The 25551-nt window shown below is 37.1% G+C and overlaps 1 protein-coding gene across 5 annotated transcripts; it reads left to right on the plus strand.

Moving 5' to 3' along the window:
- Nucleotides 1–916: 916 nt before the first annotated feature.
- iqcg (IQ motif containing G) lies at nt 917–24561 on the plus strand. 5 transcript variants are annotated; one of them, XR_009267117.1, is made up of 10 exons: nt 2066–2290; nt 9647–9801; nt 9971–10099; nt 10202–10283; nt 10538–10699; nt 11100–11174; nt 12697–12828; nt 12953–13054; nt 19027–20906; nt 21367–24561. XR_009267117.1 is itself a non-coding variant. In XM_058752359.1 (9 exons), exons 1-9 carry the CDS (start codon nt 941–943, stop codon nt 19132–19134), a joined length of 1026 nt encoding a protein of 341 aa, XP_058608342.1. In that variant the 5' UTR covers nt 917–940; the 3' UTR covers nt 19135–24561. The 5 variants fall into 5 exon arrangements, 3 of the variants coding, with proteins under 3 accessions (XP_058608342.1, XP_058608339.1, XP_058608340.1); XR_009267116.1 differs by having other exon boundaries at nt 19027–20522; nt 20606–24561; XM_058752359.1 differs by lacking the exon at nt 2066–2290 and adding an exon at nt 917–1024 and having other exon boundaries at nt 9650–9801; nt 19027–24561.
- Nucleotides 24562–25551: the final 990 nt, after the last annotated feature.

The raw sequence follows: 25551 nt of genomic DNA on the forward strand, positions 1-25551 counted from the left end.
ATTTGGAAAGCATTGTTTGAGCAGCTGGCTAAAGGGTAATCTTTTCCTCCTAGTGCTGGCTCGTTTCTGGTAACAGGAAGTAACTGGGATGGAGGTGGTCTCTGAATCACTCAGTGGAAATGGTGCAATACTTACATATGCATTGAAAGAGATATTTATAGCATAACAGTCATAATATTTTCTCCTTTGAAAAAAAAAAAAAAAAAAAAAGGGAATTTATCATTTAACAACACTGACATAGCCTACTGCCTATTTTATGTTAGTTTATGTCTTGCTGCTCCAACATTTTGGTTGTGGTTTGTTCTATCCCTTACTGAACTTCTGCGACTAACAAAACAAACAATCATAGTTCTCCATTTAACCTCATGCTGTTAACCTGGTTTCCTACGGAATCTGTTTGCCCTGAATGTATTGAGGCAAAGCTCTATCCAGCTGCTTTGACAACAGGTGCGACCGTGAGGCTTCACCATATAAATATCCTGCTGGCTTGTCAGTCGTTCTGGCAGCTTTTCAAATGGTAGGGGCATTTGTGAGAAGCATTTGCAATTGAAAACGCACATTAACACATGAGCAAGAGTGCTGCTGGTGTTCTTAATATCAGCACAGCTGTGATTTGCCCGTGGCCTGTGAGTAGGAGGTCTAGACTATCTGGAGAATGGAGAACTTGTGAAACATGTCCAATCAAATGAGGACATTTTAAGAATTGGAAGAAAATAATTAATGAATTATGTTTTAGAGAACGTCACTTGCTCCAGAGTAAACTTGTTAATGTTATCATAATTTTACTGGTAGTGTTGTGTTTTCAAGCCAGCCACACGTGCTCGTCTTCTGGGGAACTCTGGGATCTTTTGGTACAGCCTGACATGCGCAGCCCTTTATTGTACGACCTGCTGCCCTCTGCTGTTTGAAAAAGTAATGAAAATAATGTTCAGGTAATGCCATGTCAAGATTAATTGCTTTTTTTTTTTACATTTATTTTTGTTTTAATGGGAGATTTCACAGGAGATCGTACTCGACAACACTGGTAATGGAGACGGCAGAAATTATGATGTTTGCCTAATGAGAATAATAATAATATGTAAAGTTGTAAATTGCATCTACATGGCAAAAACGATGTATTTTCAAATATAGTTACACTACATGAATCTAGTTTTGTATTATTTTACGCACAACCTGATATTGCCGAGTGCGACGTGTTCCTGGGCCAACATCTTTGTTGACCCTGGAACAACATTGTGATTAACCAATCAGATTTCAAGAACCAGTTTAGAATTGTTGTGAAGTTTAGGATTACAATCAGTGTTTGGTGCTTGTACATCAGTGTAATTCATATATCAGTTTCTCTTTTAGGGATTACTCATGGGTAAGGTTAGGTTTAGGTGTAGGAATATGGTTAAGATTATATTTTTGGATTACAACGTTGTTCCAGGGTCAACAAAATATGTTGCCCAGGAACACGTCTAACTCGGCAATATCAGGACGTGCTGCATTTACCATAAATGCAAGATACTATTGGAAATGCATTTTCTTGTCCCTGAAATACATTTGAAAATATATGTGGTTAAAAATTTTTTTTTAAAAAAGGTTGAAACTTTATACAGTATATACATATAATTTCAAAATGTATTTAATTGAACTTCACTGTTATTTAGCATATATTTGAATTATATTTTGTTAAGAATTCATTTATTTATTTTTTGATATATGTAGCCTACATGAAATCATACAATATAAAGCAAAAATAAAATAAAATAAAAATGATAACGACAATAACAACAATGCATTGACATTATTTAAAAACACGAAAAATACCCTTGAAATTCACGATTACGTTACCATTTGACGCCTTCTGAATAAATGATATAATGCACATTTAAATCAATTAAATAAAGAAACGCTCATCAATGATGTGAGGCTTATGTGAGTTCAATTTTTACACTGTGTGTAGATAATAATACATTATATAGTAGTACAAATATATTGTGCATTAACATTAGTTAAATCTGGTGTAGCTAACAAATGTGTACATGTGATCTGTGTACAAGTGTTGTCATGACAACGGACACCGTAGCTACAGCAGCACGTGTGCTCTTTTTCACGGTTGATTTGTCTGTTGTTTTAGCTTGATAGAAAGGAAGCCGTTACTTGTTATTTTCTTTATTTTCCCATCTATTTGGTCAGAATAAGCAGTATGTTGTCTGTAGATGTGCTCAGAGCGTGTGCTGTGCTGCAGGACTGCGCTGATCAGCTGGTAGTGTTAGGAAACATTATACGCCCCGGAGCGGACACTGTGAGTAACGTAACATCATCAAATTTAAAACAACCTCATAGTTTTCTATTTAAAGAACAGCAATTTGTACTGTAACTACGTTAATTTCTTTTGTCATCTGCTAATGTTACATTGATCTGTGTGCTATATTTGGTGCCTGTTGATGTTTATTCCTTTTGAGTGGGATGCACCAATAACTTCGGATTGAATTGGTTAAAGTTTAGAGCTAATTAAGACTTTGTTGATCTAGGTTTTAATTCGAGTTGTGTTGCACCACTTACTTTTAAACACAGGCGCATTTATTTTAGACCATTTATTTTTTAATTACAATATTATTCGTTTTGCTTTCTAACACAATAGAACTCATTTAAAGGGGACCTATTATGCAGAAATCACTTTAGTAAGGTCTTTGAACACAGTATGTGAAAACAACCAGCCTATAATGGTAAATCCGCCCACTCATTTTTTATATAATCCCAATAAATCATAAACAGTCTCTCTGAACACACAATTCCAGATTTATCCCTATGTACACGTCATCGTTTTGAGAAATCCCGCCCATCTGTGACGATTTATTCCATGTTAGCATAGACACAGCCAAGAGTGAAAAGCAGCTTCCATCATTACTGTTTTCTTGCTGTAGCTGCTGGAGATATACAATGTAAGTGCCAAAGAGGTATTACAAGTGCTGTGTTTTGGGATGCACTGGCGAAAATAGAAGTCATATTTTGTTTTCCAAATTGCCTTTCTGAAAGAGCTTCTTGTTACTCTGTATAAGGCTAATGTTGCTAAAGCTAGCTATGCTTGTTTTCACTGATGCTGCCTCCACGTGCTACCAGAATGATGGTAAATAGGAATGTGGTATTTAAAATTTGCATATGAAAGCAATGTGAAGTTGTCCGCTTGAATTTGTCAAGCTCATAATAATAGGTGGGCCACTTCAGACACCATTTGACCTCAACAAACACTCATAAAACCACATGAAACCAGTTCAGTCCTTAATAAACCACTTCAGACACAATTAGACCTCATAAGAGCGCTATACACCACATCAGACCAAATAAATGTAGGCATTGCTGACATGTTAAACTAGTAGTTAGCATATCCGATAGTCCATATTTCGATAGTCCACTTTAGACATTCTACTAACTATAAGTCACTTTGTAACTACATGTCAACTAATTCTCATTAATTTGCAACTACATGTCTACTATAACTCTCAGTAGGGTAGGTTTAGGGTTAGTAGAATAAGTTGACATATACTTGCAGAGTTTCTCGTAGTCAGTATGTTGTATGTTGTGGACTCATCAAAATAAAGTGTTAGAAGATATTAAGCAGACAGTCTATTAATACTCTAATGACTGCTAGTTGACATGTAGTTGCAAAGTTACTTACTGTTAGTAGAATGTCTAAAGTGGACTATCGAAATAAAGTGTTACCGCATGTCCTAAGTGTCGTGCTATGTTTGCTAGATGTTGCTAACATGTTTAGCATGGTTTAGCGGCCTGTCACTAGCACGTTACTGGCATGTTGTTAGCACATACCATTCTAACATGTTTCTAGCATTGTTTTAACATGTTGCTAGCATGATTTAGAATGAATTTGAATGAATCAAAGTTTCGGATCGCATTGGAGTGTGTTCACTTAGATACACACTTGCAAACTTGTTTATTTAGTTGTTTATTTAACAGGGACAATGCAGAATAATATTACAGATGCTCTACATACAGGCTTCTAGCCAATGACTAATTTGCAGCCCCAGTCAGTTCTAATCTTATATTCTTTGTTACATTACTATTGCAAACAGTATCATTATGTTCTTTAAATTATGTAATATTTATAGACAACTATATTCTCTGTCTAGTTAAACAAGTGTTATCGTCAATTGTTTTGTTTGACACCTCAGTTTATGTTCATTTTAACAATCTGCTGTCAGTAAAATCTGTGAAAATGAATGAGATTTGAGACATTCAAGCACTGATCTGTTGTTGCCTAATATGCCTAACACAGTGGAACTAACAGAACAGAAGCTCTTGAGCCTGTTGGGTATTCAAACTGCCAGAAAGCGGCTGACTGTTGCTTTGCAGTATAGAACAGTGCCAAAAAGTAACTGAGAAACAGGAGCGTCCAGCAGGAAAGCCTTCTCCTTCTGTAAAATGTAGTAGCCAAATTGGAAAGTGAGTGAAAAAATAAATTGCATACATTTCATGAATTTAATGTAAAAAAAAAACTTTGCAAATTATTCTCAGCACGCCAGGCTGTGCCTAAAATGCATGGTTGCATTCGCCACCAAAAATGAGTCACAGCACATGAAAGATTTGGTGGGGAACAAAAGCAGGCTACAGTTGAGAGGCAGTGTGATTTTAGGCTGCCTCATCTCTTGACATAATGCCGGTGAATCTCGTTCAGTCTTGTACGTTTTGTCACTGTTTTGGCCGATGCTCGCTCATGTCCCAGTGGAGCAACAGGCACGAGCCACAGAGCTAGCAATCAAAATTACAACATTAATTCACATATTGTTAATTTAAAATCCATGATTATTTTCTATGGATTATTTATTGTAGCTGTATAGCTCCCATTCGTTTTCATAGGTCTATGATATAACTGTGTCTTCTAATGTTTTAGGCTATTTCTCATACAGATTTTGCCATCGTTTGATGGCTCCTAGCTGTGTTTTTTCTTACTTTAGCCTAACTGAAAACTCTGGGCTTCTACCCATGTTGAAAACATGTCACTGACATTGTGATACAACCAATAAGTCTTTGACAGACATTTTTCATTATTTGCCATCTTTTTCTTCTTTTAATCTTTCCTCCATTTAAGATTTAATCTTTCCTCACATGCAAGATTTTTTTTCTTTCTTTCTGACAGTGAGTATTATTCCTCTAATTTTACTACTGTAATTTCTGGCTTATAATTATGGCAAATAAAAACATTTTTTTTTTTTAGAATATTAGAATATTTTATATCTTTATATCACCATATATGAATAATAGGGAACTCTGGAACTCGGAGCAATGGCACAATGTCTCATGCAGTGACCTGGCTGGGACAAAACAGCATGTTCTGTAAATTCTCTCCAAAATAAAATATAAATAAAGAAAAAAGGGAGGCAACATTTTTAAAGAACAGAGTGAGACATTTTAGAACTTAGGAAAACACATTTCATAGGGTATTAACATACAACATAAACAGTCACAACATAACTCAACGTAACTTTGAGGCAGCACTGTCTCATCACTGTCTCCTCTAATTCCAAGGCAGCATTTATGGGAACCTTTTTGGGAGCTCTTGTAGCAGCGGGTCCAGACCATAGACTGTAAAACAAGATGGACGACGCGTCTCTGCTTCCTTCCACTATAGAAAAGTGAAGCCAAAGGATCTCAATGTGGCAGTTGACATCTTGAGAAAATTACGTCATTTGGAGCCCGAGTCTGTGCAGTAGAGATTCGTTTGGAGCCAGAGTCTGCGCAGTAGTGTCGTGAGGTGGAGCCGCGGAATCAAACTCCCGTCCAAACTCCCGCAGACCCAATCAACCATAACGACACACCCTGTTTTTATAGCATCAAATTACTAGCTAAAATTAAACTTATCACAAAAATAAACAATTGAACATATATCAGTGTGTTCACAACTACCTTAAATGACCAAAACCATATTTCGGAAAATTGTATTGGAAGTGTAATTCTTTTTTTTTATTTTGACTCAAGTCCCACTTGTTTACATGGAGAGGGCGGGGTTTTTGACCTGTACTGCAGCCAGCCACCAGGGGGCGATCAAAGAGCCCGCAGCTTCACTTTTCAGGACATGTGAGGCACACCCGGTCCAGACAGAGACCATTAGGGCAGCTATTACAGGAATCTTGATCAGTAGCAGGAAGTAGCAGTAAATCTCAGTAGCGGGAACCTCTGTGGTGGAATGACAGTAAATTTTGGTGCTGGGTGGACATGACATGGTGGATGGTGCAGAGACCAGAGCAGCCATTGCAGGAACTTTTGGCGTGTCCACGGAAACTTTAGGGAGCACTCGTAGCAGGGCAGCCAAGATAAAGAGCTCTAGAACTGGAGCAACCTACACAGAAAGCACTGAGACAGGCATGACATGAGTGTCTGGGGCCCTCAGCAAACATTACTGGGATTACAAACTCCAGAGCAGCCTTTACAATCTTTGAGATGTCCAAGGCAGGAGGAGATCTTTTCTTGAACTGCTGGTAGCCAGAAAACATCACATGGATCACAGAAGCCAATCAATGAGATCCAGCCATCACAGAAACCTTTGGGACCTGAGGCACACATTTGACAAAAAAAAAAAACAAATGAAAATAACAAATGAAAATAAGTATGTGTCACGGTCACGTGGAGTGAGATCAAGCGCACGCTGAAGAAGACAGTTCAAACAGTCCTTTTAATTGTAATCCTCAGAAGAACAGGTATTCCAACACAGTATCCACAACCAAACAGCAACTTAACCCTTAATCGGTCCTTGGGGTCTATCTGACCCCAATGGAATTTTCCTTTATTTTTTAAAAATGTTCCCTTCATCTCAGGGTCATGAGACTCTGTGACTTTTCCTAAATAATCTATCTAAACACACCCAAAAAAACTACTTGTTCTAAAGGTGTGTAAAAAAAAATTTACCGTTTAAGGTCCTTGGGGTCAGATTGAAAATGAATGGGAAAAGTGAAAAAAAAGATTTTTTTTTGTTTCATTTGTCAAAAAAAAAGTAATAAACCCAGTATAAATCTGAAAAGTTTTACATTTTTATAAAGGCCTGGATCTAGAGCACAAATGCAAATTGGAACGAACATTCTATCTCATACGCAACACACACACACACAAACACACACGTGTGTGTGACTGCAATAGAGTGCATTTTATAGAAATTGGCATATAAAATCAACAAATTTGGCATAAATCTGAAAATTTCCACTCATAAATGAAGGACTGGTACTAGAGCACAAATGCAACATGGAACAAGCATGTTCACTCACTCTCACACACACACACACACACACACACACACACAGGTGTGACATAGGTGTCCAGTGCATTTTTTAGATTTTGGCAAATAAAATGCACAGAACATAAATGCATAACAATGTGACACACACAGAGAGAGAGAGAGAGACATTTCTGCAAATTTATGTAACATAATTTGCAAAAGCAGACCATTCAAAAGACACCACACAATAACAACAAATTCTAACCTTTGACAAAAATATGGATTTTTTTTATATATTTTAGAATTTTTAAATATATTTTCACAAAATATATATCATAAAGTTGCAAGGAGAAGCTGAAACATGAAGAAAAATTGACTTGAAACCGAACTGAAAATGAATGAGTCCCTATGGACCTCTGCTGGATATATGTGGTCATTGCACTTTCTTTCTTTAACTGTAATTCCTAAAGTTTTTATTCTAACCTGCAGATGGCAGTATTCTATCCCTAACACATGGGCCAATATCTAGAAACCATTTATTTTTAATTTAGGTCATAATTTAAGTGATTTTTTAATAAAAAATAAATTTTTCATAAGCCAATTTATGGCGTAGTTGAATAATTGTGCAGTAAATAGGTAAAAAAACTATCAAATATCCACAAAAACGCAGCATAAATGTATAGTTGAGAAGTAAATAAAAAAAATGATATATAGTTTGTCATATAAAAAATGTATATTTCCTTATGCAATCGCTCTGTAAAAGTTTGGGGTCTATCTGACCCCAAGGACCTTAAACGTAAACCCTACTCGAGGGGCGATGTAGGGTTAAGCAACATTAATAATGCTGGGCACACACCACAAGATAAGCCGATTTCTCCCCTTCCGACAATCCTAGGTAATGTCCCGATTATCTTGGTGGTTCTAAAGTGTGTCTTATCAGATTTTCCTGTGGTGTGATGTGTGTTAAGAGTGACTGAATCTGTTCGGAAGAACGTCGGAGGCACCCTGATCAAAAATCCTGATGGGGGGGGGGGGACCCCGAGGACAGGACACCACACACTATAGGAGCAAAACGGTTAAATCTAGGATTTTTTTTTCCCCTCATGTTTGTGGTCTCTCGCATTTTGAAGATCTTATGAGATTTTAAAAATCTTTTAGTGTGTACCCAGCATAACCAGCAGAGACTGAACAGAAGTGGGGAAAAGCAAAAATACCAAAGCAAGAGCGGGACTAATGACATAATAGAACAAACACAGGTGAACAGAACTAACTAATCAGGACAACATGGGAAACTAGATCAATGAATTAAACTAAGGCTCCGGCAGGAACACAAACCAAAGTCCATAATTGTTACAGTATGTCTTCAAGTTCCATTTTTCCTGGACGAAAACAATGTAGGGTGAATCCCATTTCTCTGTCTTACCCCTTCCCCTTAGTTTTGCGCGTTCACGTGAGAGTAAGGGCTATCCCAATTCTCGTTTTGATCGAGGGGTAGGGCTAAGGGGAAGTGGTAGATACCCCTTAAAACCAAGCATTTTCGCGAGCTTACTTGAAACCAAGGGGTACCCAGAACACACTGCGCAACCGGCAACAATGGCGGCCAGATCATCAAGTATTCAAGTATTTTCGGCTTAAATAATTTATTTAAAAATTACAACAGTCTTGTTTTGTGCTCTAGACAGTCCTATATATATTTGCAACCATGTTCTTAATTGAAACGTTTTAAAAAATCGCTAGTTTGCTACACTAACGTTACATTGCTGATTTGCACAACAGTCCCGCAGACTAGCCTTGAATGGACTCCATGCATGTCTACAGTTTTAACAAGTTTGTAAAACGATCCAAACTTGTCGGCTCTGGTGACGTAGCAGCCAGCTAGCGACGGTGTATGATGACGTAACTGTAACCAAGTGGTGTCTCATTTCATAGTGGTATGTTTTCACCCCTAGCGCTTACCACTCGATTTCGAGGGACAAGGGCTAGGTGTAAGACGAAGGGGTAGGGGAAGGGGAAGGGGTAAGACAGAGAAATGGGACTCACCCGTAGTCTGATGACTGTTGAAAACCTTACGGTGGATGGGGTAAGCCCCCCAAAACGGGCCTAGTGATACCCGTGTTCATTGTTGAACTTTAAAAATATCTTTCATTTCTTTCATATAATTTTGACTGGACATGTTCTTGACAGGTTTCATGAGACTGACTCAATTTATAGCACATATTAGACAGTTCTCTTGCTGTAACTTGAGGTCAAGTGTCTTGATCAAGGACAGAATAGGGATAGTTCCTTGTTGGGTTTGAAAATACAACCGTTATTGCCAGTCCAGCTCTTTAATCGCCAAACAATAGTAATAGTCTCATAGTAAACATGCCATCCTTGTGTTTTATCTCCCAATTCTGTTTTTCTCTTTTTTACTACTATATCACTCTCTTTATTTAGCAGCAAAGGACCGAACTGCATCTGAAAACAGCTGGACTGATTGCTGGGAGCAGTTTTTCTGATTTCACAGGAGAATTATACCAATCCAAAAAGCAACTTAGCATTCAGGAGAGGATATTTGCTCCTGACAACCTGGCCAAAGTGCAGAAAGACAGGTGAGTACACATTTCTCTAGTATAGTGTTGCTACACTATATGCAATTAACAGGTTTGGCTATTGTTTTTCATTTAATGTCATTTTGCATACATTTTGAGTTTGAGCTCACGTTTCAATATTTCATAATGTTTCATAAACCATTTCAATATAATCTATGATCCAATATAGGCAGTTTGTGTCAGATGTGATACATGGGCTAATGGTTGACCTGCAGGAGAACAACTCTTTTCAGAGTCTCTTTTCTGCAGTAGAAGAGCAGCGAAAGAAGAAAGCCCAGCTTCTGGACATAATAAACAGGTCTTAACATGAAGTGACCAATCATTCACCCCAACATATCAGATGATTTTAATATATAACCTAAAACAGTGAACATACATACACATTGTACATAAACTGTAGGGAGGAAGAGGGTCGACTCAGGATTAAAGCACTGCAAAAAGAGTTACTTGACATTCACAAGCAAAAAACAGAGGAGTGTGAGGTAATCACCTGTTCATTTACATACAGACTTTTTATTAATTAATATTTAATTTGACTTGAACACCATTTACGTAATATTCCCACAGTCATGATTTTATTGTGCATAATATAGAGATGTTTGAACAATATGACAATTGTATCAAAGTTGACAGAATAAAAGTACTGCATCGTCTTCACCTACTAACTTTGGTCAAACATTTTAGACAAATATGCATGTGGCTTGCAGTCTGGCTGAAAAGACTGTTTTGTTCTCAGAGGCTTGAAGAGTTGGTGGCCTACCTGAGAGACCAGGTACAGGACATAAGGGTGCGGTCAAACCGACAAGGGAAATTCGTGAATAGCTGTGCCGAACAGCTGGTCTGCCAGGGACTGAAACTCAACAGTCACAAAGAGAAGGAACTGGAGGATGAATTTGGGGTGTGTGTCTATGTAGCTGCATCATTTTGTGCCTTTGAAACTACCTACAACACTATAGTAATGCCCTTGTGTCAACCCAGAATGTTTTGTGTGTGATTGAATGTAGCTCAGTTATTAAAGCATTTGAGCCACACCTCTTGATGCTCTTATTGAAGAAATATTGAAGAACAAAAAAGCCCATCAAGGAATAATGGTATATTGTGTAGATGTCGATTCCTAGGTATTTTAAATGTTGAAGACACTCCCATTTTTTTTTTTACAACAATATGATCAAGTGACAGATGTCAGTAATTTCATAAATTCAGAGTTTCCAAATAATAAGTTTAATAAGTCATAATTATAGTAATTACAATAATTCTAACATACCCACATACATACACATTTTAATATGCACACTCAGATGCTGCAAGAGAGAACTGAAGAGGAAAAGAATGTTCACATGGAGTTGGAGACCTTCCTGAAAAGACAGCATGCAGTGAGTGAAGTACAACTTTATTTTATGAAGTGTAATTCATAAAGCTTTGTAAAACAAACTATTGTACTGACAGGGGTTGTGTACCTGTGAGAACTGAAGGTACCCTAGTTGGTGTTTTGAGCATGGGCATCCAATCCTGCTTCAGTTCAGCTCCAACTCTGAACGAGCTAATAAAGGTCTTCATGATTACTGGGTGCTTCTCAGTTGGAAGGTTGCATTCTATTGAGGTTGCATCCTGCTTAATCCAATACCTCTGAGGCTTCTAAATATGCTGAAAGAAGAATGCAAAATGAATGCTGCTTTCCAACGATCCTTCAAATTCAGACAGCCTTCAACAACGCTGTATGAAGCTGCAGCCAAGATATGCAGCCTTCAGATCAAAAAACACCTACACAACAAACTTTCAGGAAAGTGTGTTGTGGCAGGTTGGAGCTAAAATCTGCAGGATATTGGCTCACCAGGAGCAGGATTGGATACCCCTGTAACTAGTAAGAAGTGTTTGGAATGCACCTATAGAAATGTGTTTCTAATTTACACTGTATTTAAATAATTTAGTCCTCATTTGAATGATTATGACGAACAACACTTAATTTCCCTTACTGCTCTAATTTACCAGGAAAGATATTCCAAACAACAACAAAACTCACCACTTAGAAAATAAGTAGCTAGTCATGACAGTTTCCTGAAACCGCAGTAACATGATCGCATCTCTTGTTTGAACCATGTTGGTTCAACAATATAGAACTGCCATTAATGACATTAATGCCTTCTGCCAATTAGCCAATGAACAGATTCAAGACCAAAATGAATGCCAAATTATTATACTTCATTTCCACAAACAGCAGAAAGATGTTCATTTTAACATGTGAGCAATTGGCGTACACTTTACTTTTATATACACGAAGATCCTTCAGCCAGAAGCTTTCTCCATAATGTATTTTCTCCAAAATGCTGCTGTAATGAACAGTGCATCTGAGGAATACTTTACTATTTTTGTTTGCTTAACTTTATTTAATGATTAATTCATTGTAGATTTAAATTGAATGAAGTATATAGAATGTTATTATTTTGCCCAAGAGCATGAAGTCCACATCATACTAAAACATTGATCTGATAAAAGTAAGTTTGAAACCAAATGTTACCAGACAGTGATTTCGAATGCAGTTGCGGTTTCAGGAAAAGGCAAATTATTGAACTATGTTAGTAACAACAGAACTTGCAACCACAGTTTGGCTAACAATGCATTTCGGAATGCTCTCTGGAATTCTGCAGTCTCAGCAAAACTTTACTAATGACTTGGCCAATTCTTGTTGGTTAGGCTTGTTAAAATTCCTAGTATCAAAAAAAATTATATACGGTATATATATATATATATATATATATATATATATATATATATATATATATATGAAAGTTTGAGAAATGTTAAGGAATACTGTTCCCTTAATACATTGAAATAAGCCTATTGCAATGTAAATCCTTTGGAATTCATTGCTGTCACTGAACTTTTTGTGCCTAAAAGAACTTACAGGAGAAGTTACAGTTTTGGATCCAGCGGTATGAAAAAGACATGGAGAAGAAGGAGCAAGAGATCACTGCTCTACAGAATAAAAGAAACATCAGCCAGGCACGAATTCAGGAGCTGTCCAAGAAGGTTTAATATAAAACACATCAGTGCTACATGTTTACTGTCTCCTGATATTAATTCCTTTCAGAATACTTTTTAATAAAGTATTGATTAGCACTGGCAAATTGTAAAATACCTTTTTGCACCTTAGTGCAGAGACATGCAAGAAGTTATCATTGAGGACAGGACGGAGAAGGAACGTTTGCATGCACAGCTGGAGAAGGAGCAGAAGGAGAGAGATGCAGCAACTAAGGTAAAATGTAGCTTCATAGATTTTAGGAAAAGTAGGTCAAAGGAAAATTACTATGAGAAGGTGTATCATTTTATTATGTAATTACTTTTGAGCAGAATATGATGCAATATGGAACTGAACCTTGTATGCATAAAAAAAGGCAGTCTTTTTCAGCAGCTTCATTAAATTGTTTTGTGGTTTTGTTCAACTTCCATGTGTACCATTCAGAATTTAATTGAGAATTTCAGTTCAGTCCCTGAAGTTGAGTTTAATTAGGGGCCAAGCACCGAATGGTGCATTCATAGTATTATTATTCTTCCGTTTCTTCTGCTTCTAATTTTTCCACTCTTGAGTCTATGGCAGCCCATAGAACCGCTTGCGAAAAAGTTCTGAAACTCATTCTAGACAAGGGGTTTTCGGGCTTTAAGACATGCATAATAGGCTATTTTCTGTCCTGTTTTTAACCCAGAATGCTCTGAATAGGCATGATGGATTGTAGACTCGGAAGTAAACAGCAACTGCTATGATTGACTTGTATATGTTTGACAATCTACATCCTTCACAGATGGACGCTGCTGTGATTTAGGTTAAAAACGCATAAATACTCAGTGCATATCAAAAACGTTCTGTTTTACAGACAAAGCAATAGTGATCACATAATGAAAACAGTTACTCTCACATTTGTGTGTTGCGACATGTCTGTCGAATCCAATATAGTTGGCACAGCATCGTCTTTTAGTTTCAATCTTTTTGAAAACACATCGAATTGTGCCTTGTTTGTTAACAAATCTGTGGTAAAATGAAGTGAGCAAAGGACTACGTCTTACTGACATGATCTGGAATTTAAAAATTGTATTAAAAATAAAGTTTCACACTTTCCTAACGTTAGGATCAGAAGGAAGGCAACACAAACAATGCAAAGTTTTGGGTTCTGAAACTTTCAGGATGTTTTTCAGTACAGTGACCTCTTATATGTCAAAAGATCAAGTGGATTTTGGTTTCTCAGTTCATGACCCTTTAAGTCTATCAAAAATGTCAAACAAGTATGCAAGATCTGTGAGCCACTTCGGGTCAGTAAAATAATTTGCAAAGGAAGATTCATAATCATGCAGAAAAATCCTCAGTTCATCACGCAGTGAAAATATCCGCTGCAGTACTTTCCCTCTGGAGAGCCATCTTACCTCTGAGTGCAAAAGTAATGATTCATATTCTGACCCCATTTCTTTGCACAACGGGCCAAACAGTCTTGATTTTGTGGGTCAAGTCTTTATGAAATTTACAATTTGTGTTGCTGTTTTAAGCACTGCATTCAACTCGCAGGAAGAGTTTTTGCTGCATGCAAGGGCTTCTATGTGAATCACAGTGTGTGAAACGAACGTGCGTAGCTACTTCATGAACCAAAGCAGCGAGTCCTTTATTTTTCCCTAACATTGATCCCGCTCCATCTGTGCACACACCGACACAGATGTCCCAACAAAGACCCAAGTTCATTCAGTTTACCATTGAGTTTATATAAAAAAAAAAAAATCTCTTCCTGTGCATGTTTTTTCCAGTGTTGAGCAAAATAGAAGATCCTCAAGCAATTTTCTCTCATGACGGTAGCTGACAAATACAATTAGTTGGGAGGAGTTTGAGATGTCTGATGACTCATCTAACTTCAATGAAAAAAATACATTCCTTATTCTCTCAATTAGCATTTGACATTTGACGTTGGTTGCAATTTCAGTGATACGCCAGCTTATGGTGTTTGTCAGATAGTGGAATTTGTTCAATGTCACTTGCATACTTATCTCCAAACTAGTTATACAGATGACCATTGCTGCTGGACGAATGAGGCTCTCTGCAATTGTATGAGTTTTTTTGGCCTTGGCAACTAAATGCGCCACCTCATATGAAGCAGTAAGCACTTTTACTGGCAGAGTGGTTTGGCTGATCATAGTTTGTTTTTAACTTGTTAATGCTGATTCTTTACAGCAAAAAAGTCAAACAGTTTATCTTTTAACCCTGGATGTTTGGTTTGTAAGTGACGTATCAGTTTCACAGGTTTCGAAATGTCTTTTGCAAGCACCTCTGAACTCACAACAGTCTGTGGATGTTGTTCGTTATTAATTGTGATGCGTCGTTTATCTACTGTCCGTCATACTTCCGTCGTTTTGATGCACACAGGCCTTTGGTTTTTGCAAATAAACCTCTCCGTGTGGAGATCCCTGTTAACGTGGAGGGTTCGTCATCTGTTTGAAGTCGTAATGCTATATCTGACCTTGTGGTCAGATGTTATAATGAAATTTCCAAAAATGCTAATATCTTTTGAGTGTATTAGCCTACTGTAATGAAATTCCAAGAACATAGATACCAATTTTGCCGATTGATAAACTGATTTTATTGATAAATCATGACCCCTTTCTAAAATCAAGACGTTCTGAGATTATTGGCTGTGTGACGTCACACAGACCCAGGCCGCTCCCATGATTGTTGATTGATACTGGTGTTTTACCTTAGACCCACCCTGAGCGAGCTGTTATCAGTCCGCCATTGTTTCGATGCCAGAGCAGGGGTAGACAAGAATGTCTCCTAAGCGACTGAGGTGTTTTGTTGTTGGATGTAATAATGAACATATCAGTCGTCATTTACTCCCGACATCTGAGCCGCTGAAGACGCAGTGGATTAGCTTTGTTTTTGAAGGAAATACATCCTCCGATCTACCCAAATGTGTCTATGTTCGCTCAAATCATTCGTGATCCAGCCTCACCTCCAGAAGAAGTAAGTATAATTTTCTTAATGAATTTTGCAATATTTCCTAATAATGTGCTAGTTAGCAAGTTTCACAATGAATGCGGCTAAAGTTTACAGTCTCTCAGAGAACTGCGCGTCACCCCACAGAAGAGAGGGGCGGGGTGAGCAGAGCTTATTAGCATTTAAAGGGCAATGCACCATAACGGCTTGCTGTGAACAGATCTTTTTTTGACAGGTTAAAAGAGTGTTGTTTTACACTACCGTTGAGAAATTTTAACCAAAGTATGTTATAGACTTTTCATTAAGACCCTAAAGATTCATATCAACTTGTGGAAAATGGGCATCCAATGACCCCTTTAAGTTAATGCATCCACGAATTTGCTAGAATGATGCCAAACTGCGTCTGAGGGTGTATCTCTGCAAAGTTTTGACATATTGACTCCAAACTTTGTATGTGCCATTGCCACCCTACACTGACCACGTCACATCAATTTGGTAACAGCACCACCTATTGGTCAAAAGTGATAAACCATTCATATGAAGCCATGAACCATTAATAATGAAATTTCCAAAAATGCTGATAATTTTTGATTATATTAGCCTATTGTAATGAAACTTTTATATATATTCTTTGGGTCATTCCAAGAACATAGATACCATTTTTGCCATAGTCGGCCGAACTTCCTGTCCGCCATTTTTATTTGTTAAAAGCCTACATTTCGAATGATTTAGATCATCTTCAGACTATGCCAACAAAAAGTTGTGGATTTTGTGTTGATATACAGAAGGGTTATCTTTTAACGCATCAATGAATTTGCTATAATAATGCCAAACTACATCTGAAGATATATCTCTGCAAAGCTTTGCCATATTGACACTAAATGTCATGTGTGTGATTAGCTGTTTCCATCCACCTAGTTTTATGCGCATTTTGGTATATTGCATAAAAAAAAAAAATGCTGGAAGGAAAAACTTTTGAGTAGGATAAACTTTTTATCCGATAAGAAAAAATGCGCATAAACTACATGGAAACACATTTACAGAATAAATTCCTCCATGCGCATCGAAAAAATCATGTGACTTTGCGCTATGAGACGGGATAACTTGACTAACCAGCGGACCGATCTCGTTCACAGCATCTATATGTTATGGTCGTTCTGAAATGCCTGAGAAAAGTCTGTCGTCAAAGTATTTCTGTATAATTGGCTTACATGACTGTGTTTCCAAACAGCAGCATCCACTTCCGAAAGCAATGACCGCATTTATTGTGTTTCGTCTGCTTGCTCTGAGGCGCAAATAATTTATCATATATGCAAATTATTATATTCTCCTAGTTTTCTTAGTGATATTTAGTGCCAGATTACCAGGAAGTGACCATTTTGTTCTCTTTGACACGTTGGATGGAAACGGTGCTTTATTCGCAAATGTTTTATGCAATATTACAGTTTTGCGCATAAGTTTAATTCAAATCTTTGGATAGAAACTTAGCTATTGTCACCTCACACTGACCGCACCACATCAATTTGGTAACAGCGCCACTTATTGATCAAAAGTGATAAACCTTTAATATGAAGCCATTAACCAATGAAAATGAAATGTCAAAAAAATGCTAATAGCTTATAAACAGTTTTGCCTCTTGTCATGTGACTGGCCTTGTTAGATTGCTTGGATTATGCCGAGAACATTGATACCAATTATACCATAATAATCTGAATTTCCTGTCGACCATTTTAATTTATGTTTAAAACCTCCTAGACTGTTGGTTCAATTTTTACCAAATTTGACTCAAATCATCTTCAGACCATGCCAGCAAAAAGTTATGTATTTCCTATAGATAGACAAAACTGTTTTAGTATACCACATCAACGAAGTTGATGGCATGATGCCACATTGACTCGAGGCTATACCTCTGCAATGCTTTGCCATATTTACACCAAACTTTGTATTTGTCGTTGTCACCTTACTCTGACCACACTATCAGTTTGGTCACAGCAACACCTATCAGTCAACAGTTATAGATCTTTCAATCGCATTACTAGTGACTGTATTTGATTTTTGGGTCTAATGTTCCCAGTCATGCTGACATGACTTACCTTGCCTTCTTTGTGCTTGGCCCCTTAATTGCTGCTTGCAGCTATATTTTGAATTGAGGTAGTAAATAGGAATTATGGGTTCTGACATGTATGAACAAACACAATTGAATAAAAATCAAAGAATCTGTGTTCTTATATTTGTGTGTAAGTATTGCAAAAAACATTATTTTATATTATTAAATATTTTATTTTAACAGCATTGAAAAATTTATTTCACACATCTGGGAATAAATAGGCATAATACATGCTTTCAGTTAGGCCTGTTTACATCAAAAACAAAAACTATACCAATAACTATAATGATATGCATGTTTATTGTCAGTGTACCCTTCAGTTGTGTTCTGTTTTCGTAATTGCAGCAATTTAGTTTGCCTGTAATTGTTTTTATTGTTCATCAGCAGAAGAGAGAGAGAAAAAAAAAAAAATAGATTCAAGGGGTCATTAACTGCCTTTTATTTATTTATTTTTTTTATACTGTTCTCTGAGGCCCACTTATAATGTTATCAAGATTTTTACATTAAAAAAACCCTAGTAATTTAGATGTAATAGGCTATTTACTGTCCTCTTTTGACCCCCCCCATCGGAACACTCTGTTTGAATAGGCATGGTGGATTGCAGACTCAAAATGAATCCCACTGCTATGATTGGCTAACAGTTGTGTATGTTTGACAGCCTACATCCTTCTTAGATGGACACTGCTGTGATTTACGTTAAAAACATTTATCCCAAATGATCTGTAATAGCAGACAAAGCAATAGTGATTATGTAATGAAAACAGTTACTTACACTTGTGTGTTGTGACATTACTATCGGATCCGATATAGTCGGCACAGCATCGTCTTTTAGTTTCAGTCCTTCTGAAAATCCTGCATCGAATTGTGCCTTGTTTTTTATTCATTTATTTATTTATTTATTGTAAATTCTTGACACCACAATACTTACACATTTAATAATTTAAAAAAAAAAAAAACTTTTGTACCTAAATCAGAAAAATAAAAGTTATAAAGTATTTAAAAATATATATAGTTGCCTACACACTTTTGGTGCTTGGCCCCTATAACTAAACAGATTAATTAATACATTTGCAATATGGGGGAGAAAAAAAAAAAAACTATAACTAATCCTTGATGTACTTTTTTCTCTTTTATTTCATGTATCTCTTTTCAGATCCAGGCCTGGTGGCGAGGGACTCTTGTACGTAAAGGACTAGGTTCTCCTAAGAAAGACAAATCCAAGTCTAAAGGTGGCAAAAAGGGCAAAAAGAAGAAGAAATAATGACTGTGACATTATAAGTTTTTAGTGGCTGCAATATATAAATTAATTACAAAAGGCAAGCAAATCTTTACAAGAGCAGCAGCAGAGTGAGAGTTTGTAAATCAAAAGTGTATTTTTAAGATTTTTACTTCATTATCTCAGAGATGGTTCATGAGTCATTACCAACCAGCATATTTGGATATTTTATGTTTAAAACAGAACCGACTACAACCCCTGGTCATTTTACCCAAGGGAAATACTAATTATAGGTGATTATAGGTAACTCTAAAAGGTCACACAGGTTAGTTTTACTAGACAGAGATGTGGGTTTATATATAAACACAATGGAAATAAAAATGAACTAGAACTGGTTAAATTGTGCAAGGTGGTCTTCTTTCTTCAAAAAAAATAAATAAATAACAGATTTGGAGAAATTTAGATATTTTCAAATAAAAATTCAAACAGTTTATAAAAACATCACAGTAGTCCACAAGTAATCAGAAGAGAATCAGTACATCAAAAGAGCAAAAATCATCCACATCATGTGTCAACATCAGTTCAGAAATCCCTTGAAAATCTGACTGAAATGTAGATCCATTCCCTGCTGATTTAGATTAACATGAAGAATCAGAAGCACAAAGAAAGAAATCCAGAGAAACTCCTGCAGTTCAGCAGGGAAGTGATTGTGAAACTTATTGAAGTGGCAATATGAGGAGGACCTGAGAGAGTGTGGCATGTATTCTGTGATTTGCATTGAGATATTTTAGGAGGAATCTGTAATTCATCAGAGGAAAGTCTATAGCTTCACCTATACAAGTTCCTTGCCGCCTTTTTGCTATTATGTAATAACAAATGCTGACACCTTGAACTTTATAGATGTAGTCTGTAATCTGCATAAAGGTATGAAGTCATTGAGAGTGAGAACAAACACCTGAATCTGCTCATGTGGTTCCTGCTGGTCGTGAATAGTTCAGAGAGCATCAGGAGAACCACACAGTACATTAAAGAGAAGATGAACGTGGCACCGAAATATCCATCAATCTGTTTCTTTGTCTGCTGGAAATGAAAGATCTGTCGAGATAGATTCAGGAATTTGTGAAATCAGGAAAACATATATATATCTGTTCATTATATTTCATCTGTACTATAGATCAGGGCTAGCCAATTCTGAGTTCAGCTACAAGCCTAATCAAATACACCTGAACAAGCTAATTAAGTAAACTTTGAGGGTCAGAGTTACCCAGTCCTGATCTAGTATAAATGTTCTATTCCCCAACCCTAATCCTAACCCTACCCTACTATTTTAGATTTTAGAGCTGTTTTCCTCATGGGGACCAAAAAATATCCCCACAAGGTAAAACTTTGCTGGTATTACTATCCTTGTGGGGACATGATGTAGGGAGTAACAGGTACACACGCACATACACTGTAGAACTTTCCTTCATGTATTCCTGTCTCTTCTTGTGTTCAGATGCCTGTGTTCTTACACTAGATCCAAACACAACAAATGCTCATCTCATCCTGTCTGAGGGAACAGAAAGTTTACATATGTGGAAGTGCAGCAGCCGTATCTTCATCATTCTGAGAGATTTGACACATATCTGCAGGTTCTGTGTCAAGAGAGTCTGACTGGACGATGTTACTAGAAGGTTGAATGGAGCAGCTGGGGTCATGTGGCAGTGACGTATAAAGGAATCAGCAGGAAAGAAAGGAGTGACTGTTGGTATGGATACATTGAAAAGCCCTGGAGCCTGTTCTGTTCTGCTAATGGATTCACTGTCTGGCAAAATGATGTGAGTAATAACATACCTGCCCATTTACCACAATCTAATAGAGAAGGAGTCTATCTGGCCAGCCAGAACAGAGTCCTTCTACAGTGTCTCTGGCACACACACTCACACTCTTACACATATTCAACACCATATTTTGTTTTAGCTCATCTACATGCTACTATATACTGTATCTAAATGTCAATCAAATCTGTTTTCAGAAGGTATATGCATTTAAAAACTTTACAATCCCCTACTGCAAATCAAAGTATGTGTGAATGCCCAAATCCAAGGTGTATGGCAATACACATTAGCATTTCTCTATTTTGATGGAGAATTGTACAAATTGCTGACAACTGGGATATTGTAATTAAATATGAGTGTAAATCCCAAGTGAGAGTAAAGCTTGAAAATAATCATGAGGACTGCTTATTGGAGGAAGCTGAGCTTTTCTGAATGATTTTCTTTTTGCGGGATTTACTAGAGCACCATTGGAGAGGGATTTCCTTTCCCTTTGTGATTCCAGAAGATCTGTCCCAATGTGTGTCATCCCAGCTGACATTATGCTAACTGTTGTGTCTTGATCATCATTTGTTTTTGTTGTGTGATGACTTTGCTCCTGGTTCTGATTGACAAACACAGCAGTTGAATATTTGTGCAAAATCACTTCACATGATGGCATGTATCAGTTATCATCTGTTATTGTTTGTGAGTGTTATGGATAGTCTGTATTTCTGTGTGGGTTTTGTCATGTTTTGGTTCTTTGACCTTGTTTTCAGTTTGTTTCTGTGGCAGTTAATTGTTTTATTGATTGGCACACCTGGTAGTCATCACTTTGATTGCTTTGGTCTATGTATTTAAGTCCATTGTTTTCCTCAGTTCTTTGTCTTCTTTGGATATGTTTTGTTCATGTGTTGCAAGTACCAATATCTTGATATTTTGAGTTTTTGCAATATTAAAATATTGCACTTAGATCCTGACTTTTATCTTCAATACCAGCAACCAACACTGACAGAAAGACAAACCTTGGTTTTCTGGACATTCCTCAAAGGGAAGACTAGATTGTGTTTGCCTTTAAACAAGCATCTAGGAACATGGAGGACATGGTGTTGGTACCCCTCAACAATGGTTCCCCTTTGCAAAAATGAGAAATTCAGAGTGCCAGCCAGCTACCACCACCCCAGTGAATGCAAAGACAGAGCCCACTGCAAACAGAGACTTAGCCTGCCATGATGAGTTAGCCAGAGAAGAGGAATGAGCCGATCATCGCCCTGGAACCAGAGCTTCCCAGAGAGTCTGACCGGGTGTGTGAGCTGGCAAAACTGTGTTCCAGTGGGTGTGCTTGTGGCTTCACCTCAGTGCTCCAAGCCCTGGACTCCATCTTGGCCTTCTGACACTTCAGCTCCTTCTTGGTTCCACACTCCCTCAGCTCCATCGGGGTCTGTCAGTCTTCAGACTCCACTGGTCTCCCTCATTCCTGTGGCTCCAACTTGGTAAGTCAATGCCCTGCTTCCACCTTGGTCTTCCACTCCTCTGGCTTTGCCTCATCCCTCCATCTTTCTGGCTCTACCTTGGTCCTCTGTCGCACCAGCTTTCCCCCGGCTTGCCAAGCCCCCATCTTCACCTCAGTCTTGCGAGCCTGTGGCATCGGGAATGACATCTTCCTGAGCAGGATCTACACACAGGCCAACATCATAGGAGAGAGTTAAGGGGCAAATGAAGCACTGTCTTTGCAGGCATCTGCTGGACTTCTGAATCTTGAACTGGAGCTTGTGTAATCTCCAATTACCTCGGGATGCCCATCCCATGGAAGAAACCGAAAAGCAGAAGAAAAATTAGTGAAGCTGCTGTTCTTAACATTTCAAGCAAAGAATGATAATGTGCATTTGATCAGATATAACTGGAGTACAATGTTTTGAGATATGTGAACTTACTGGGTAGTGAGTATAGTGACTGTAAAATGTGGGTAGTAGGCTATATGCATATTTTCTTTATCTGGTAAGGACTCTAGCAGCTGTGTTTTTGACTACCTGTAGCTTCTTTATTAAAGATGCAGGACAACCACCCAGCAGTGCATTACAATAGTCCAGTCTTGAGGTCATGAATGCATGAACTAGCTTTTCTGCATCAGAAACAGGTAACATGTTCCGTAGCTTGGCAATTATGGAAGAATGCTGTTTTTGTAATGTGAAATAAGATTTTCAAAAGACAAGTTGCTGTCTAATATAACACCCAAGTTTTTGACTGTAGAGGAAGTAACAGTACATCTGTCTAAATGTAAATTGTAAAGAGATTTTGTGTACTTTTTTTTTTTTTTTTTGGTCCAATAATATCTCTTTCTTATCCAAATTTATGAAGAATGGGTATTACTGTTGTACCATGGTGCAGTGCGTTTCTCTCTAACCTTTACTTTGACGGGGACAACAGCTTCTAATGTATTAGAGAAGATAATGCCCATATTGCTAGTCATTTAATCTAGTTCATGTGCATTTACGGGTGCACAGAGCAGTTGAGACAAATCAGGCAGGTTATTTGTGAATCTGTCTTTAGTGGTTGGAAAAATAGTTCTACCCAGATGATAACATGGAATGATATAGTAATACACAGTATGCGCTATACAAGGTTGTGGTCAGTAATATCATCACTTAGAGGTAATATATATATATATATATATATATATATATATCAGTATAATCAATTCCATGTGATACAATTAAATCTAGTGTATGATTAAAACAATGAATGGATCCGGTGACGTTTTACTTGACCCAAAAAGAGTTTATTAAGTCTGAAACGCAAATCTTTGTATTGTATATGTGAATATTAAAGTCTCTAACAATTAGCGCTTTATCAACATTCACCAACAAATCTGAAAGGAAATCTGCAAAATGTAAAGTTTTGTTCATCTTTCATGGTCTGGATGAAAGCAAAATGACACTAATGAAACTTCATCAGTAGGTGCGTTGATGTCAAACCTTATGAAAGGGGAGCTGCTTTCCTCTGCTCTCCTCTGGACCACCTTCAGACCAGCAGCAGCCAATCAGATTCCCTTCAAATACATCAACAGGCTGAGAGAAAATCAGGGACTCAATAGGCCTTGGAAGGAGGAATATTTCAGGAAGAGAATCAGTAATGAGCATCAAGTAAATGAAGCCCTTGAGAGTGAGAATGGACACCTGGCTCTGTTCCTGCAGTTCCTGCTGGGCATCTCACTGGAGTCCAATCAGAGATTCTTACAGGACTCAGAGAGCATTAGGAGAAGCACACAGTACATTTACATCAAAGAGAAGATAAAAGAAGCATATGGACTCTCTACTGAAAGATCCATCAATCTGTTCCTCTGTCTGCTGTAAGTGAAAGATCAGACTCTGTCGAAAGATATTCAGGAGATTGTGACAAACATTCAAAGCAAAAAATCTGTCCTGCTCACTGCTCAACAATGGCCTACATGCTTTACAGTATGTGTCAGAGGAGGTATTTATGAGCTGGATCCCATTTAAAACACACACACACACACAAACATCAGATAAGGGTAGAAAAAGACTGCTGTCAGCTGTGTTCAACTGCAGTGTTTTGGTCAAGCTCAGGTAAATACATTTAAGCATTATGAAGCAAAACTAACGAAATGAAGAGCCAGAAAAGTACAGGAATAAATCAACAGCAGTTTGAAAGACTTATGACTGAAATGTATGGGATTGTGAATATTATCTTATAAAATCCATGTTCCTTTGTACTCTTATAAACAAATAAAGGTTGTTTTAAAAACATATATCGTGCTTATTATCTCGCCAATGCATTATTTACTTGTTTGTTTGTTTTAGATTTAAATGCATGACAGACAGTTTTGTTTAGTTTTTAATAAAATGCATTATTGATACTCCAATACATTTTCATTGAGTGAATTGATGTTATTGATTTGCTGACCTTAACAAGTTGTTGTTAAAACAAACAAACAAGAGTTCATGCACTGTAAAAAAAAAAAAAGTTGAGCCAACTTAAAATTTTTGAGTTTGCTCAACTTATTTTTGTGGGAGATTCTCAAATTTTGAGCAAATTCAAAAATCTAAGTTGAGCAAACTCAAAAATCTGCTGAAGCTGGTTGCCTTAAAATTTTAAGTTGGCTCAACTTTATTTTTTATTTTTTTGTACAGTGTGCTTAACATAATTACAGGGTAGGCAAAGAGTGAGCAAAACCTGAATTTATTTATTTATTTTTAACATGCAAACCGTTACTAATGAAGTTTTAAAACATTACTTTCACAACTTGAACATACTGTATATTACTTTTACCATCACCATGTACACTATCACTGTGTTAGATCTTCTGGCGGGCACTAACAGAGTGGGCATTCTGACTACCCCAAGTCTGAGCATAAAAAAGCTCAAATAGATGCTTCATCAAATAAAGAATTGGATCATTTTATAAAACGTTACATTAGTATAATTTCTTAGAGTGGAAGGTTGAAGGTTGAGGTTGACAACATCAGAATGGATAAGTAACAACAGACCAAAAAAAAAAAAGTAGTTTTCCAGTGATATCAGCTTTATGATATGATTAAGCTTTTCAACTGAGCTTTTCTTGATGATTTTATTGTTAAAACAAATCTAATAACTGGAAAGTTGCTACTGATATAGGCCTATATGCAATAACCTTAAAATATCATGATAT

Source organism: Onychostoma macrolepis, chromosome 18 (assembly GCF_012432095.1).
Source record: "Onychostoma macrolepis isolate SWU-2019 chromosome 18, ASM1243209v1, whole genome shotgun sequence".
Lineage (NCBI taxonomy): Eukaryota > Metazoa > Chordata > Actinopteri > Cypriniformes > Cyprinidae > Onychostoma > Onychostoma macrolepis.

Bases quoted from the DNA above. Each gene is read 5' to 3' on its own strand.
- iqcg (XM_058752356.1), top strand. From the start codon at position 2,192: ATGTTGTCTGTAGATGTGCTCAGAGCGTGTGCTGTGCTGCAGGACTGC. The intron at 10,100-10,201 runs GTCTTAACATGA...CATAAACTGTAG, and splicing joins CTTCTGGACATAATAAACAG to GGAGGAAGAGGGTCGACTCA. The intron at 11,175-12,696 runs GTGAGTGAAGTA...TGTGCCTAAAAG, and splicing joins TCCTGAAAAGACAGCATGCA to AACTTACAGGAGAAGTTACA.